Source organism: Choloepus didactylus, chromosome 11 (genome assembly GCF_015220235.1).
Source record: "Choloepus didactylus isolate mChoDid1 chromosome 11, mChoDid1.pri, whole genome shotgun sequence".
Classification (NCBI taxonomy): Eukaryota; Metazoa; Chordata; class Mammalia; order Pilosa; family Megalonychidae; genus Choloepus; species Choloepus didactylus.
In genome coordinates, this window is record NC_051317.1 from 1,385,886 (window position 1) to 1,402,011 (window position 16,126).

Sequence of the window (16,126 nt, forward strand, 5' to 3'; positions counted from 1 at the left end):
GTGATTCAACAGCTTAACAGTGGTAAAATTTATTGCAATTTTTTTAGCTCAGATGAGGCTGAAATTTTTCTAAATGAGAAAAACTACCTTCAACCACCATTACTAAATAGCTTTGTAAATTAGCTTTTGATGCAAATTTGATAATGTTTCTTAATGAATTCCACTTAAAATTACAAAATTTCCTAAAAGACAAAGAATGTTTAGTGCTTATATGTGAAACTTAATACTGCAATAAAGTCATTTCCATAACAACTAACACTGTTTATATCACAAGTAATGTCAAGCTGCTTTATGCACTCCCTATGTTGGAAAAAGTTAAAACAGGTAGCTAAATCTTCAATACCACACAAATTTGTAGCAGATATATTTTCTGAGCTCATACGACAATTCCAGTAATGTTTCTTAGACCCTGATACAACTGCAAATGAAATTTCCAGACCTCAAAATCCATTTAACTGTGCAACTGAAGAGCTTCCACCTAACCTTCAACTGGAAGTGATTAATTTTCAGTGTAAATATCTAGAGAAGATTTAACAGAACTCTATAAATGACTTCTAAGTGATAAATATGCTCAATTAAACCATATGCTCATGGCTTGGTATCAGTATCTGACAGTACCTATCTTTGAAAAATGGCATTTTCAAAGATGAAATACATAAAATCTTATTACAGAACAGCATTAACATCTGAACATTTACAATCAATACTGATGACAGGGAACACTACCTTTAAACCCCATTTAAATAAAATGTTATCCCCCAGAAAATAATTCCACTCTTCTCATTAGACCTGTATTACAAAAAATTATTCTCAGTTATTATTATATTTTGAATTGTCAATAAAATCTTGTGGAAATTTGGTTTCTCTCTTATTATAGAAGTGCCTACAAAACATCCTTGATTTTGCCTCTCAGCCCACAAAGCCTAAAATATTTACTATCCAGCTCTTTATAGAAGAAGTTTGCTGACCTCCATGCAATCTCTTACTGTAGTGCTTACCATATCATTTTCATGAGCTACTATAAGGCAGGTACATAACCCAAGTAGACAGTATAGTGCCTGGTTTTACATTTAAGTATTTGCTAGATAATTGCTGAATGAATGGCTATGAACTTATAAAAGGGAGACAGGCAAGAAGTAGTTAGCATTACTCCGAATCATTGCTTCACATGGCAGAGTTAATTACAACCTGCCTCTTCCTTCTAGATGTTTTTTTAAAGGTGTTAGTTGACATTCTAAAAATGTAACTTTTGTCCACTGATATGAGACACAAAAGGCATTTCTACATGTACCTCCTGGGCTTTTCCCTTAAGTTGCCTAAGTTTGCTCTCCACACTTTTCAATTCTTTCCCTAATTAATCTCTTTGCCAGTGAGATAAACTACAGAAAGAAGGCATGTGACATTATCAGTTATCATTGCGAATACACACCAGTTCGTTAACCCTAACATGTTATCTAGTAATCTTTCATGGTTAATCACTATTATCAAATACTTACTGTTCCTTGTTCTAGTAAAAGTTGACACTTGCTGAGGCATTCTGGGCTGTCGATAAGTTCCAGAAGGGCTTTCTCAGCCTCTATCCTTTGTGTAAGATCAGTCCCTACGTAAAGGTGAGTACATAATACTTCCAATTCAGCCAAACTCTTGAGAAGGAAAAAAAGTAATAACATTTTACTTGAGTGGAAAAAAAAAAATAAAGAAAATATAACCACAGATTGAAGTTTTAGTCATTTCAAGGAAATGAAAGTTTAGTGTGGCTGGCATATAGATAGCAAAGAAGAGATGCCAGATAAGGCTAGAGAGAAGGTGAGGAAATGATCATGCATTGCAGATACTATTCCAATCACATTCTTTCTCAAACTGTAAAAATTTCAATTGCTCCGACTTCAAAAAAGAAATGATAGTTATAAATATAGCTGATTTGGGGCTTCTGAACTAACGACTTATGCTGCAGGCCAACTATATCATGATTTTCAGGAACTGTGACTGACCCCATACTATTTCTAGCAATGTAATAACTAGCTGCCTTATTGTAGGCCCCCATTTTATAAGCAGAAAGAATAATTCATTCTGTTTATAAATATAATTTCATCTGAAGATACAGGGCACATGGATATAATCTGAAAGAAGGGAAAAAATGCATCTTTTTTTGCTTAAAAGAATTCTTGCTTTTAAGAACTGCTTAAAAAGCATTCTTGCTAAAGGCCTCTTACTAAAACTAAAGAAAAGATTTAAAAGGAGGTGGAAGGCATGAGTACAACAACAGAAAATACTTACTTCCTTTAGAACCTGAACTAGAGAATTACTCAGTGGCAGACAAAAAATTGACAGACTTCAATGTCAGGATATTTCTAAAGAAATGTGATGTTTTGTTCTTTCTGGCCTGAATTCTTAAGTGGCAGACTTACAGCTACACTAGTTCAAACACTCCCTCAAATGAATACACCTTCTCCAATGAGAAATAACTCAAGTAACACTGAAATGAGGCTTCCTCTAGCTCCCTTTATTCTTTTCTCTCCTTTCTCCTTCTTTGCTGCTTTCTGGCATTTTCCACTTCCCTCTTCACGTTTAATCCAGCATCCCAGACTTGGGAATTTTTTGCTGGAGTGAAAATAAAAGTCCAAGAGAAAAGTTTCAAGTGGATGAATTAAGATAGATGACCTCAAATGAGCCACAATTTAAACTTTTGCCCCCACCCAGACAGTACTACTAAATACTGTACATGATACTAAAATGCATAGAAAATTTATAGTTCATGAATACATTTCAAGTCTCATATTTCCTCCAAGAAATACAAAAAAGAGAAGGGCTACCTTTTTCCCTCTCATGATCATTCTCAGAAGTATTTTCCTTCATCTAATTAATGTGAAGGACTGAATTTTAGAACTGATAAAACCTAAAACAATTCAATGATAAAATGATCCTGCCTCATGCATTTGTGTCTAATAGTCTTTGAAGAAGTAGACTCTGACTGCAAACAACTGGACCAGAGATAGTGATAAAACCTAACTATTTACAAAACAAAAGGAAGCAAAAATGAGACTAAAATGGTGCCTACCTTATAGATTTGTTTGGAGGATTAAATGAGTTAGTGCCATGTAACTTCAGGCACAATACATACTATAAAGGCTAGTTGTTATTCTCTGAGATGCAGAAAACACAGAGACACAGAAACACAAGCACAGACACAGAGAATGCCATGTGAAAACAGAGGCAGAGAATGAAGTGATGCAGCTGCAAGCCAAGGAACACCAAGGATTGCCAGCAGCCACCAGAAACAGAGGCACAGAAGAGATACTCCCTGAGAGGCTCCAGAAAGAACCAACTCTGCCAACACCTAGATTTTGGACTTCTGGCCAGTAGAACTGTGAGATTAAATTTCTATTATTTTAAGCACCAAGTTTATGATGTCAGCCCTAGGAAATTAGTACAAATATTAGCAATAATAAATTCAATGCCATCCAAGTAAACCTATTTGGAAAGAATTCTGGAAAAGTTCTGGAAATCATTGTCTATTTTGCTATACTGATTTAAAGACCCTCAAGAGAGAACAAGTCAGTAGTGTATTCAAATAGTATTTGTTTAAATCAACAATGTCACCATTTAATCTTTTTTTCCAAATATATTTCAAATTATTAATAAATGAAAGGTAGTGTGTGATAAAGGGGAAATATTTGAACTTTCTCTTACAAAAACTGAGACGAGGGGGGAAATCAAGTCATTCTCAACTGTATTTAGATCTATTTAGAGAAACACATGCCTTTTTTAGAGAAAAGGATACATACACTAAAACCCTTACCCTAATGGAAAGGCATTATCTAAATATACAAAAGATTTAACAAACTCACAATGAGGCTATTGCTGACTGACCAAGCAATCTCCTGTTCAGTAGGTGACTTTCCAGAGATTCTGCCAATAAGTAGAGATTATATTTTTCACAGTAAACTGATAAGCTGGCATCTTAGTTTTATATATTGATTTATGAGAATTTGGTTAATATGATAATGTCATAGAAATGAGTCCCTTCTTGGTTTGTTGATAAATCAGGTTTGCATTATTAAAGCTTCTACAAGGCTTAATACTAATACCCTTGTAAGGGTCACTGCATGGACTAAACACATGAACTGTGTCAAGCAAACTGTGTGACACAGTAAGTCTCAAAGTGTTAAAGGATAATACCAACTGGTTTTGAAAGCTTTCAAAAATAATTATCAGAAGCCCATATAAATAACTAATAGCTGGAACAAGGAGAACTGGACATCACTTACCTCCCATAGAGTAATTATCAACAAACACCTTGCAACCTGCATACACTAGGAGGCAAGGACGTAATCCTGCCTACAGTATAAATAAGACTCTTCCAAATTATCCTGAACTCATCATCTCTGATCTTGGTACTTGACCTACAACTGGCCCTAAAATGATGTAGCTTCTTTCTATACAGCAATTCCTACACATCTCTGTCATGCTCTTCATATGCTGCTAAGGGCTATCTATCAACATACGAATGCCGAGTGAAAGGAAGTGGACAAAAAGAGTATATTGTATGGTTCTATTATATAAAATTCTAGAAATTGTAAACTAATCTATATGGTCAGAAAGCAGATCGTGGTTTCCTGGCTGAAGAGAGGGAGGGGGAAAAGGAGGGATTACAAAAGGGCAAATTTACTACTGGGGGCCAATTACTATGCTGATTATCTTGATTTTGGAGATGGTTTCACAGGTGTGTGTTCATGCATGTATGTGTATCAAAACATACCCAACTACACAGATTAAATATGTGCAGTTTATTTATGTCAATTATACCTCAATAAAGTGGGAGCAAAAGAATAAGGCTTTGTTCCTAACAATTAAAATAAATAAATAAATTAGCCACAAAAATTCCCCCTTGACTGAACTTAAAGCTCTTTTCAGTTACTTCCCTATATCTTTCCTGTTCTGGAATTGAATGTCTTTATTATCATTAATAAACACTGCCTTCATCTCAAAACCATTCATTTCCCACATACTCTTTGTTGCTTCTCCCCTCACTACATTTTCCTGAGCATCTCTGAAGACTTATTCCTGGGCCTCTTGGAATTCTTCCTTCTACAATGAACTGGATACTTGTTTTCATGATTTATAGTTTACAAAGCATTTCCATTTTTTTTGGTAAACCAACCCTCAACAACAGACACCTACAAAATACGTATTTTCAGCTAACTCATTTTACAGATGAAAAAACTAAGGCTCAGAGATCAAACATGTAAGTTGTTCAAAACCAAACATACAGTAAATGGTCAGTTTTGAGTCATATACTATGCCATTTTGCCACCTGTTACTTCAGTCATCTTCTACCTACAGATGACACTTTCAACTCTGTCTGTGTCTGTTCACCATCTTTTTATCTACAAATTTCTTCCACTTAGAAATTCAGAAAGATGCCAAAAAAAAAAAAAAAGAAAAGAAACACCCCAAATTGTCAGAAACTGAATTGAACCTATTTCCCACAAGTCTCCATTCAATTGTCCCATTATTTTCAGTGGTTTCATTGTTCTTGGTTAGGATCTAGATTGACAACTTTGATGTTATCTTCAGCTCCTCCCTTTCCTTAGTCCATTCCTAATTTATCATAAAATCCTATCAATTCTTTTTCCTATCAAGACTCAGCTTCAACACCTCCACATGATTTTCACAAGAAAATCAAAGCAATAGAACAGTATTTTCAACCTAGTGCCCTGCTTGTCTTCAGAGGATCTTAGAAAAATCATGGTTAGATTCGAAAGAATCATGGTTAGATTGAAAAACCACCAGTCCAATGGAGTGGACACAAGCTTTGGAATCTGCCACTCACTTATTAAGTAATCTTAGGCAAATTATTTAACCTTTCTAAGCCTCACTGTTGAAACTGCAAATAAATATCCATCTTCCAAAATAATTGTGAGGATTAAAATAGAAAAGATGGAAGAAAGCCTAACCCATGGTGTAGCACACAGCAGATTCATAATAAGTGATAATGATAATTATAAAAGACCATATTGGCCTTGGTCTATAGTTTTTCCCATTCAAATTCATATTGTCAGGATGGTCTTTCCCAAATTCCTTTTCATCATGTTACTAACACACTAAAAAATAACAGTTTCCATTCACATCTATATCAAATCAGGTAACCTGGCTGGGGATTAAAAAGCAAGGCTACAGTCCCTGTTTCTCTATCTGTATCAATCCTGAGAGCAAAAAATGCTCAACCAACTGGGTCCCCTAAATTTTCCCTAACATTTTCTCTTGATCCTCATCAATGTCCTTCTGTTCTATCTAAAGTGACTACATCTTGCTTGTTTCTATATCTTTTGTCACTCTGTCCCCACATCTGGACTGCCTTCTCTCAGATAATCCAGATCCTTTGGGACAAGATACCCTAACTCACATCTTCCTAACCAGAATTCATGTGCCTTGTATGGGACAAAGGTATGTCTGGGATCCTGATTTCCTTGCCCACCAAGCAACCCGTCAGCCAGGCAGAGCTTGGAACAAGAAGTTTACCTCAATTAGCCACCCAATTATCTTTTTTATGCATGTCATGAAATTAAAAAAAAAAAAAAGATTGCAGAGCAGTGCCCTAACCTCACTCTATACAAATCAGCTTCTTTACTAACCACCTTGATGGCATACTTTATGACAATCTACTCTGCTGGGTATGTGCCATTAAAATATAGGTAATAGAAAGAAAACAGAACTTTAGAGTTATTGGGCCTACTCTAACCCTGTAACTTTGGGCAAGTCACAACTGTTCTCAGATTCAGTGTCTTTGGGAATAAAATGCATATATGCATACCTCTGAAGACAGCTGTGGGGTTCAAAATCTGCAATAAGCTTGTGAAAACACAAATGCTAATACTGGTTATGACAACGAGCAAACGCTTCTTAACTATGTAACAATATGATCCCACACACCAAAAAGAATTCAAACTGAGAAGTTTCAGAGCTTTTCCTGGACCCCAAAACTGTCCTATCTTTTATCTGTCCAACTCCACTTTTAGGCTGACTTACATTGGTCCATAACTGCTGTGAAATTCATTTCTGGGAAACCAGGATGGGATGATAGTTTGGGCATCATCCTTTAATTTTTCCTACACTGCACCTAAAAATGAAGTCTTCCAGGACCGGGTGGTTTATTATTATCAACTGTCCAAGGCTGAAAAAGCTCCAAAGTTCCACCTTTGTTTTAATTGACTCACAAGACACCTGAACTATGAAAAGCTGATTACTTATTTACACTCTCTAAATCCTCCCTTGAGACTCATTCTGTGAAAATTTCCCAGAGGACATATTTACTAAAGTGGCAATAAAAACATTATTTTGACCTGGGGACCCTCAGAAATGGCAAGGAGTCAAAATGTAATTGTGGGGCTCACTGCCTCCTGGCCCCTAACATCCTGGAGCTGTCAATTACCTAACAGAAGAGTGGTTGGTGGGAAAGAAAAGACCCTTTTGGAGAATCCATAAATAAATGGAATGTGACCACAGGGGGTCCAAAGAAGTCTACAAGGGGAATGTGACATCTAGATTTGTGCACACTGTCACCATATTAAGAATTTGCTTACCTCTCCTATGTCATCTGTCACCCACAGCCTCCCCCTGCTCTCTTCCCTCTTTTATGAACCTTATGCTCCAGCCAGAGCACTGTGCCATGTTCTTCCACATTCTTTGTCTTGGATAATACTGTCCCTCTGCTTCTATTCCCTTCTGTTCCTTTTCACCTGACCAACTCCTAATAATTATTTCAAGATCTACTAGACTTACAAGTTCCCTTAGAGATCGTGATCTCTACTCTCTTGCTCATAGCTGTTATCTTTGGTGCCTAGCATAGAAGGTACCCAATAAATAAGTGGACAAACGCAAGGAGCTCAAAGCATCCCTTGTCTGAGACGCACAGCAGCTCTGTCTCACTCCTTCCACACACACACACACACACACACACACACACACACACACACACACACACTGGGGTAACTGCTGTTTTCTATGCTCCCATGATACCCTGTGCATAATTCTATCATAACATTTTTCACATGTACTGTAATTATCAGTGAACCCTATGAGAGCCAGGATAGTAAACTGTTGCAATCCTCTATCCCCAGAACTTTGCACAGTGCTTGAAACACAGTGGGGGGGTTCAATAAATGTTTGTTGAATGAATAACTGAATGACTATGACAGTGCAGCCCTAGAGTACACTGGCCTTTCTCTTGAAGCACGCGTATTATTATCTTTATTATCTCTGCGATTCCCTCTCGCGCGCTCTGCCTTCGTTTCCTCCTCCAATGAGGCTGCTGCGGAGCCCTTCGCAACTCCCCAGATACAGCCCCTGCCGCCGCTAGCCAATTGAAGTCCAGCAGCCCGCCGCCGTTCTCTCGGAGAACCCCAGGCCCCCCTCGAGCTCGGTTCCAACTGTGGAAAGCTGACGACAGACCCGAGGCCGGCGACGCGGCGGGAAGGCTGGCAGGCTGGTCCCGGGCGCTCGGCGGCCACCTGAGGTGCGCCAAAAGCCCACCCGGCTCGGGCTCCCACCTGCCCGGGAGCCACCAAAGACGCTGTTTCCGCCTGTTCCGAGGCGCCCGGGAGCGCCGGCTCCAGCCTGGCGGGTCCTCAGCATCCGCACGTCCAGGGAGGAGCGAGTTCGGAGCCCGACCCCTGCTCCCTCCGCCCACCACCCCCAGGCTCGGGCCGCCCCTTCCACGAGGCCGGGTTCGGAGTCTGCAGCCCGAGATGGTGCCTCCAGGTCCCCAATCCGAGATGAGGGCAGGGGAAGGGGTTCCGGGACGCTGCCTCGCAGCCCACAGGCCTGTGCTGCGGTCCTCGCCCCTCAGTGCTCATACCCCAGCGTCCTGCCGGGGTCCCGGGGCGGCGAAGCGGGGTAAATGCGGCGCAGAGCGCACTGACCTGAAAGTGCAGCGCCATCTTCCCGGGAGCGGCGCCGGCTGGCCGGCCCGAGCGCTGGAGGGAAGAGATCGGAGGCGGGGGCCTCAGAGGGCGACGCCGAAGCCTCAGCCGCCCGCGGGGTCCCTGCGCCGCTGGCTCTTCGCCTCCGCGACGCGCGGCCTTAGCGCCTGAAGCGCCGAATGGGGCGGGGCTTGAAGGGAAGGGGCGGGGCGACGGGGACATAGAGCGACGGATTCTCCTGGGCGTAGGGATCCCAACCGCTTTAGGGAAACTGAGGTTTCAACCGCCACCTCAGTAGGTCGTGACCCCTGGCACATGTTCTTTGACACAACCACGGCAGCCCAACTGTCAGCCATGATCCCTGATTTTTGAATTGCCCGCAGACTTTCTTGACTCCTTACTCTCCCAGCATCCATATCATGCCTGCAGACTCACACATCTCCGCAAATAGTACCTGTGTGCCATTGACACAAACAGCGAGTCATAACTTTTGACTCCCCAATGCTAACTGCTGCCTCCGCCCCCTGACTCCCAGAGCCCAGCTTCCATTATTTCTAAAAATATTTAACTTTATTTGGGCTAAAATTAAACTGTCGGTGTTTACCTAGTGTTAAGTTGCAAAAATTCTAACTCAAGCTCTTACTCCTTGGGTGTGTTTCATTGAATGTGCACTTGTGTTTTGCACCAAATGATTGCATCCAAATGAGAATGTCTTTGAGCAGAAGTGGATCAAAGTCACGTCTTTCTAGTGCTCTTCATTTCTTCTTGAAGGGCCACACTTCCATTTGGGATCATCATCCTTTAGCCTGAAAATCTCCCTTTTGTACTTATAGTTCAGGTCTGCTAGTGGCAAATTCTCCCAGCTTTTGGTAACATGAAAACATCTTTATTTCACCTTCATTTTTTGAAAGGTTAGTTTTGCTGGGTATAGAATTACATGCTTTTTGTTTGTTTGTTTTTAAATATCTCAGCATTTTAAAGATGTCTTTCTGTTGTCTTCTGGTTTCCATTGCTTCTGTTGAGAAGTCAGTCATCAGTCTGATTGTTGCTCCTTTTAAAGTAATATGTCTTCCCACCCTTTCCCCCCAGCTGCTTTAAGATTTTTTCTTTCTCCTTAGTCTTCAGCAGTTTGAGTCTGATGTTACTAAGGATTGTGTTCCTTGACTGTATCACTCTTGTGATTCATAAAGCTTCCAAATATGAATCTGATATTTTTCATTCATTTTTGAAAATTCTCAGCTAATATTTAAATATTGCTTCTTTCCCCTTTTCTGTCTTCTGGCTTTCTGGAACTCCAATTTCATGTATGTTAGACCTTTTTGCTATATTCTATGTGTCTCTTACATTCTTGGCTGTATTTTTTGTCTTTTTTTTTTTCTTTGTGCTTTCATCTGGATACTCTCTACTGAGCAGTCGCCCATTCAGTAGCAACTCTGTTCTGTTTTGTCTGAGCTTCTATACAACCCATGTATTAAATTCTTATTTTAGTTATAACATTTTCTGCTCCAGAATTTCCATTTGACCCCTCCCCTACCATTAAAAAAAAAAAAGATTCCAAGGCCCAGGTTGAAATTCTTTCTCTTTCCTCTGTTTTCTTGAACATACATTTTGATTATATCATTAAAAGTCTCTATCTGATAACTCTGATATCTGAATCACTTCTGGTCCTTCTGATTTTTGGTATTTGGTCCTCTTTATTTTTAACAAGCCTCATAGTTTCTTACTGAATGTCAGATAGTGTGGAAGAAAAATTGTAGAGGCTATGGATGTGATCTTTCTCCAAAGACGGTTAAGTTTCCTTATTTTAGTAGACAGATAGAGTACCAGTGGATCAGTGAATCCTGTTGAGGCTTGGTTTTAGGCTTTTTAATGCTGATCTATTTCAGTTTTGCCCTTACTGCTAGCTTGTAGTCCTAACTAGGTCTTACAACTAAAAAACCTGGGATGGTTACCAAGACTCCGTCACCTTGGTAGGAGTTTAACTCCAATGTCTGCCTCCCCAGCACTGTGCAACTGCTGAAATCTCCATTCAACTCTTTAGGTGCTGCTGCTCTTCTGGGTTTCTTGGAGTCTCTCTATGCACATGTACATATTAGGAATCAGCTGATGATTTGAGGGGAATTTGTGCATGGATTTTTGAACTCACACCTCTATAATTACCTCCCCTCTAGAATTTTTTCCTTCATATCTCAGCTGCTTTCATTCTCAAATTCCAAGCTCTGCTCCTAGCCTACTGAGACTGCTGCTTTCTATTTAGTTCTGTTATGCCTTGCTGCCAATTTGAAAGTGCTCTCAGGGAAAAAGCTAAGGTAAATTTGGATCTCAGTTCTCCTCCTTTCATTCTCTCAAGGATTGTGACCACTCAAGTCCTGCATTCATTTGTTGTTCTCTAGTGCTTAAAGGAGTTTTTATATACGTTTATCCTATTTTTATCATTGTTTTCAGTGGGAGGACTAATCTAACAAAAGCTACTCCATTATGACCAGACTGTTTGCAACTTCCATTCTGACCACTGATTTTCATGGCTTATCCACATACCATGAACTCTCTTTCTCATAGCTCAACTCCTAAACCTTAAAATTCCCAGTGGCCTCATCTTGCCATTTTTGACTCCCATATACCAAGTTCCTGACTCCTTTCTTTATATGACATCTATTTCTATGTCCCACATACCAAAGGTCACCGAAGATTTTGATGTCCAGTCTCAACTGTGTTTCTCACATCCCAACCACCAATGATAATTTCTGACCTCCCTATCATAATTGCCACCATCTATTATTTCAACTGCCATTTGCCTTTGCCTAACTTCTAAACTTCAACCGCCTCTTAAAACTGTTGTTTTGTTTGTTTGGTTTTTGTGTTTTGTGTTTTTTTTAATTCAGTTTTATTGAGATATATTCACATATCATACAGTCATCCACGGTGTACAATCAACTGCTCACAGTTCCATCACATAGTTGTGCATTCATCACCCCAATCTATTTTTTGAACATTTTTCTTCCACCAGAAAGAATAAAAATAAGAATAAAAAATAAAAGTAAAAAAAGAACACCCAAATAATCCCCCCCCATCCCACCCTATTTTTCATTTAGTTTTTATCCCCATTTTTCTACTCATCCATCCATACACTGGATAAAGGGAGTGTGATCCACAAGGCTTTCACAATCACAGAGTCACCCCTTGTAAGCTACATTGTTATACAATTTTCTTCAAGAGTCAAGGCTCTCCCAGGGGTGTACATCTCCCCAGCAACACAGGATACGACTCCTGGGGATGAATCTGGACCTGGCATTGTGGGATTGAGAACATCTTCCTGACCAAAAGGGGTATGCAAAATGAAACAAAATAAAGTTTCACTGGCTGAGAGATTTCAAATGGAGTCGAGAGGTCACTCTGGTGGACATTCTTATGCATGGTATAGATAACCTTTTTAGGTTTAAGGTATTGGAATAGCTAGAAGCAAATACCTGAAACTATCAAACTCTAACCCAGTAGCTTTGAGTAGAACACTGGGGACAAAAACTAAAAGAAAAATAGGGTGGGATGGGGGAATGATTTGGGTGTTCTTTTTTATTTTTATTTTTTGTTCTTATTCTGATTATTTCTGGTGTAAGGAAAATGTTCAAAAATAGATTGGAGTGATGAATGCATAAATATATGATGGCACTGTGAATAGCTGATTGTACACCATGGATGATTGTATGGTATGTGAATATATCTCAATAAAACTGAATTTAATTAAAAAAGAAAAGTCAAGGCTACTGGGTTGCAGTTTGATAGTTTCAGATATTTACTTCTAGCTATTCCAATACCTTAAACCCAAAAAGGGTTATCTATATAGTGCGTAAGAATGAACCCAGAGTGACCTCTTGACTCCATTTGGAATCTCTCAGCCACTGAAGCTTTATTTCATTTCATTTTGCATCCCCCTCTTGGTCAAGAAGATGTTCTCAATCCCCCAATGTCGGGTCCAGATTTATCCTCAGGAGTCATATCCTGCGTTGCCAGGGAGATTTACACCCTTGGGAGTCAGATCCCGTGTTAAAACTACTGTTTTAAGGTGACGTTTCTGTCACCTCAAACTCGGGGTTCTTGGGGAGGAACAATTTTTGGGGTGTGGTCATCTGACCTTGTTTTTTCCCCAGAATATCCTTGGCACAAATATAAAGTTGTGATAAGAACAGCAGAGGATACTAACTGTTCTGTGCATTCACCAGGTAATTCTGGAAATGAAAATTGAATTGTTTTTTCCCTTAAATTTAGGTGACTGCTTAAGATTTCTGTTTTCAATTAACCTTTTCTTCCATCCTTTTCTATCAACAAAATATTCCTACAACTCCAAATCATTTTTGTCAATTAATAATATTTAAGATAGAATTATGTCACTACAGCTATTAAAATTAGCACAGAAGATGCTTTAGGTCATCAAATAATTCATTTCTATTATAAAACTCAATTAAAGGAAGGACATTTAGAGCCCTCAGGAATTACAAAGTTATCTTCTTTTATGGTAACTAGCCTTCTAGAAAAGACAGATGGCTCTTTAATCTGTATACCTTTTCAAGGGATTCAGTTAACATTTCTAATTCTGGTGCCTTAGGAAAGTTATTTAACTTCTCTAAGTTTTGATTTGTAATTTCTAAGATCAGGAGACAGTAAGTCCATACTTAATAGAATTTTATAAGAAATAGCATGATATAAGACAGTAGAACTCAAGGTTTAGGGACACAGACTCTAGCTGGTAAATTTGGTAAAGTTACTTCATCTCTCTATGTCATGGTTTCCTCATTGTAAATGGGCATATAATAGTACCTACCTCATAGGATTATTGTGATGATTAAATGAGTTAATAATGTATGAAGTCCTTAGTGCCTGACAAATAAGTGCTAAATAAATGCTAATTGTTATTTTATCAAACAAGTTTAACATTCTCTGAATATAATATTTAAAATGATATTTTCATGAAATTAGGTTATAATTTTAATCAGAGTAAATTATTCTAGGACTTTTCAGTTTGCAAATTTACCGTTGTGGTGGTTTGAAACTGTGTGTACCCCAGAAAAACATGTTCATAAATCTAATCCATTCTTGTGGGTGTAAACACATTATAAATAGGATGAGGCTATTTCAGTTGAGGTGTGACACACCTAATTCAGGATGGGACTTAATCCCATTACCAGAGTCCTTTATAAATGAAATGAGTATGGGGGTGGGGGGGGGGAAATGAGAGAGAGAGAGAGAGAGAGAGAGAGCACGCACCACGGACACAAGACAAAACCCAGAAGAGAAAGGAGAAACCGGTAGAAGCTGCCATATGCCTTGCCATGTGGCAGAGGAGCCAAGAATTGCCTGCAGCTACTCTTTGGGAAGAAAGCATCATCTTGGTGATGCCCGGATTTAGACATTTAACATCTTCAACACTGTAAGCTTATAAGTTAATAAATTCCCACTGTTAAATCCAACACATTTTGTGGTATCTGCTATAAGCAGCCTAGGAAACTAAAACAACCATCAAGCTGGGTATTTCTTTGCTCCTTTTCATTCTGGGGAGTTTTGAAAGACAGTGACATTACCTAAATTAGCAGCATTTCTAGTTCATGTTTTCATAAATTGCAGGACTGAAACTTCTAAATATCTAACTGAAATTCTTATTTTATCAATATGTAAAATGTAAAACCTATGATAATCATTTACTTCATTAGTACATTTAAACAAAACATGAAAAACATTTGTGCACATATCCCTTAACTTACACTACAAATACAGTTTCATTGTCTACACATAGCCAAATTACTTAATACCTCAGTCAGTTTTGAGAATCCAGCAGAGGGGCAGGTAGGTAAGAGAGATAGTAGAATGCACCCCCAAAATTAAAACTTACATAAATCTCCAAAACACAACGATTGAATAAATGTTTCTCTTTCACGTTGGATGATTTCAATTGTGTTTTTGTCTTGTCACGTCATTAAACTTAAGCATCACTTATTGAAATATCCAGTGGGAAACCAGAGTAGCAACAAAAAAATTCTACACTGGTGATACGGATATAAGTTATTTCATAATCTTGATTATTACATATATACTGGATGTTATACATACTTTAGTTAGTTTTATACTTTTAACATTTAAATAACATACTGGCAATAGTAAAGGTAAATTATTATATGTTAATAATGCCAGTATTTTCACAAATAATAAGACAGTAAAATGTTATTCCATATATTGCCTTATATTATTTTCATGTAAGTGCCTTCAAATAATAACAAATAGTTTAAGGCATTGATTATATAAACAAAATAGTAATATTCTGTTAATATGAAACTTTAAAGTTAGAGCTAAGCAGGAATATGACCAAATATCACTAGACATACAATGCTATTAGATTAAAAAGTCACATAGCCTTTCCGGAAAGCAATTTGGTAATATATATCAAGAACCTCAAAAAAGTTCATTCTCTTCACCCAACTTCTAGAAAGTGGTCATAAGGGAAAATCCAAATTGGAAAAGAAACAAAATGTATTTATACACAAAGGTGTTTATTTTAGAATGATTTATAATAGGGAAAAGCTGAAAAGGTTAAGTAAATTATGGTGCAGCAAATGACAGAATGCTACACAGTCATTAAGAATTATGTTTATGGATAGCTTTATAAAAACATGGGAAATGCCATATTATAAGGTTTTGTACAATAAGTAAGAAGCAAACATATATTGTTCAGTCAAGTGACAATAGAAGGCATAGAAAAAACAGAATGGAACAGAACACAAACAAATGTGAACAATGGCATCTTATGAATGGTAGAATTAATGAGTGACTTTTTTCTTCATAATATTTCTGCATTTTCACGATTTTCTAAGGGTGTACATTGTTCATTTTTATAATTAAAAACACTTGTGGGGCAAGAGGCGGGGCAAGATGGCAGACTGGTGAGCTGTATGTTTTAGTTACTCCTCCAGGAAAGTAGGTAGAAAGCCAGGAACTGCGTGGACTGGACACCACAGAGCAATCTGTCTTTGGGCATACTTCATACAACACTCATGAAAATGTCGAACTGCTGAGATCAGCGAAATCTGTAAGTTTTTGCGGCCAGGGGACCCGCGCCCCTCCCTGCCAGGCTCAGTCCCGTGGGAGGAGGGGCTGTCAGCTCCAGGAAGGAGAAGGGAGAACTGCAGTGGCAGCCCTTATCAGAAACTCATTCTACTGAT

General features: G+C 38.5%; 1 protein-coding gene across 2 annotated transcripts in view; it reads right to left on the reverse strand.

The window, feature by feature from the left end:
• Positions 1 to 8,982, reverse strand: part of RANBP17 (RAN binding protein 17) — a 458,652-nt gene extending 449,670 nt beyond the window's left edge. The window contains exons 1-2 of one of the 2 annotated variants that reach the window (XM_037799251.1): positions 8,922 to 8,955; positions 1,497 to 1,643 (exon numbers count right to left, since the gene is read on the reverse strand). In XM_037799251.1, coding sequence (XP_037655179.1) covers positions 1,497 to 1,643; positions 8,922 to 8,939 — 165 coding nt within the window. In that variant the 5' untranslated portion in view covers positions 8,940 to 8,955. Of the gene's footprint in view, positions 1 to 1,496; positions 1,644 to 8,921 lie in introns of both variants that reach the window. The other variant, XM_037799252.1, reaches the window with a different exon arrangement.
• Between the last annotated feature and the right edge of the window lie 7,144 nt (positions 8,983 to 16,126).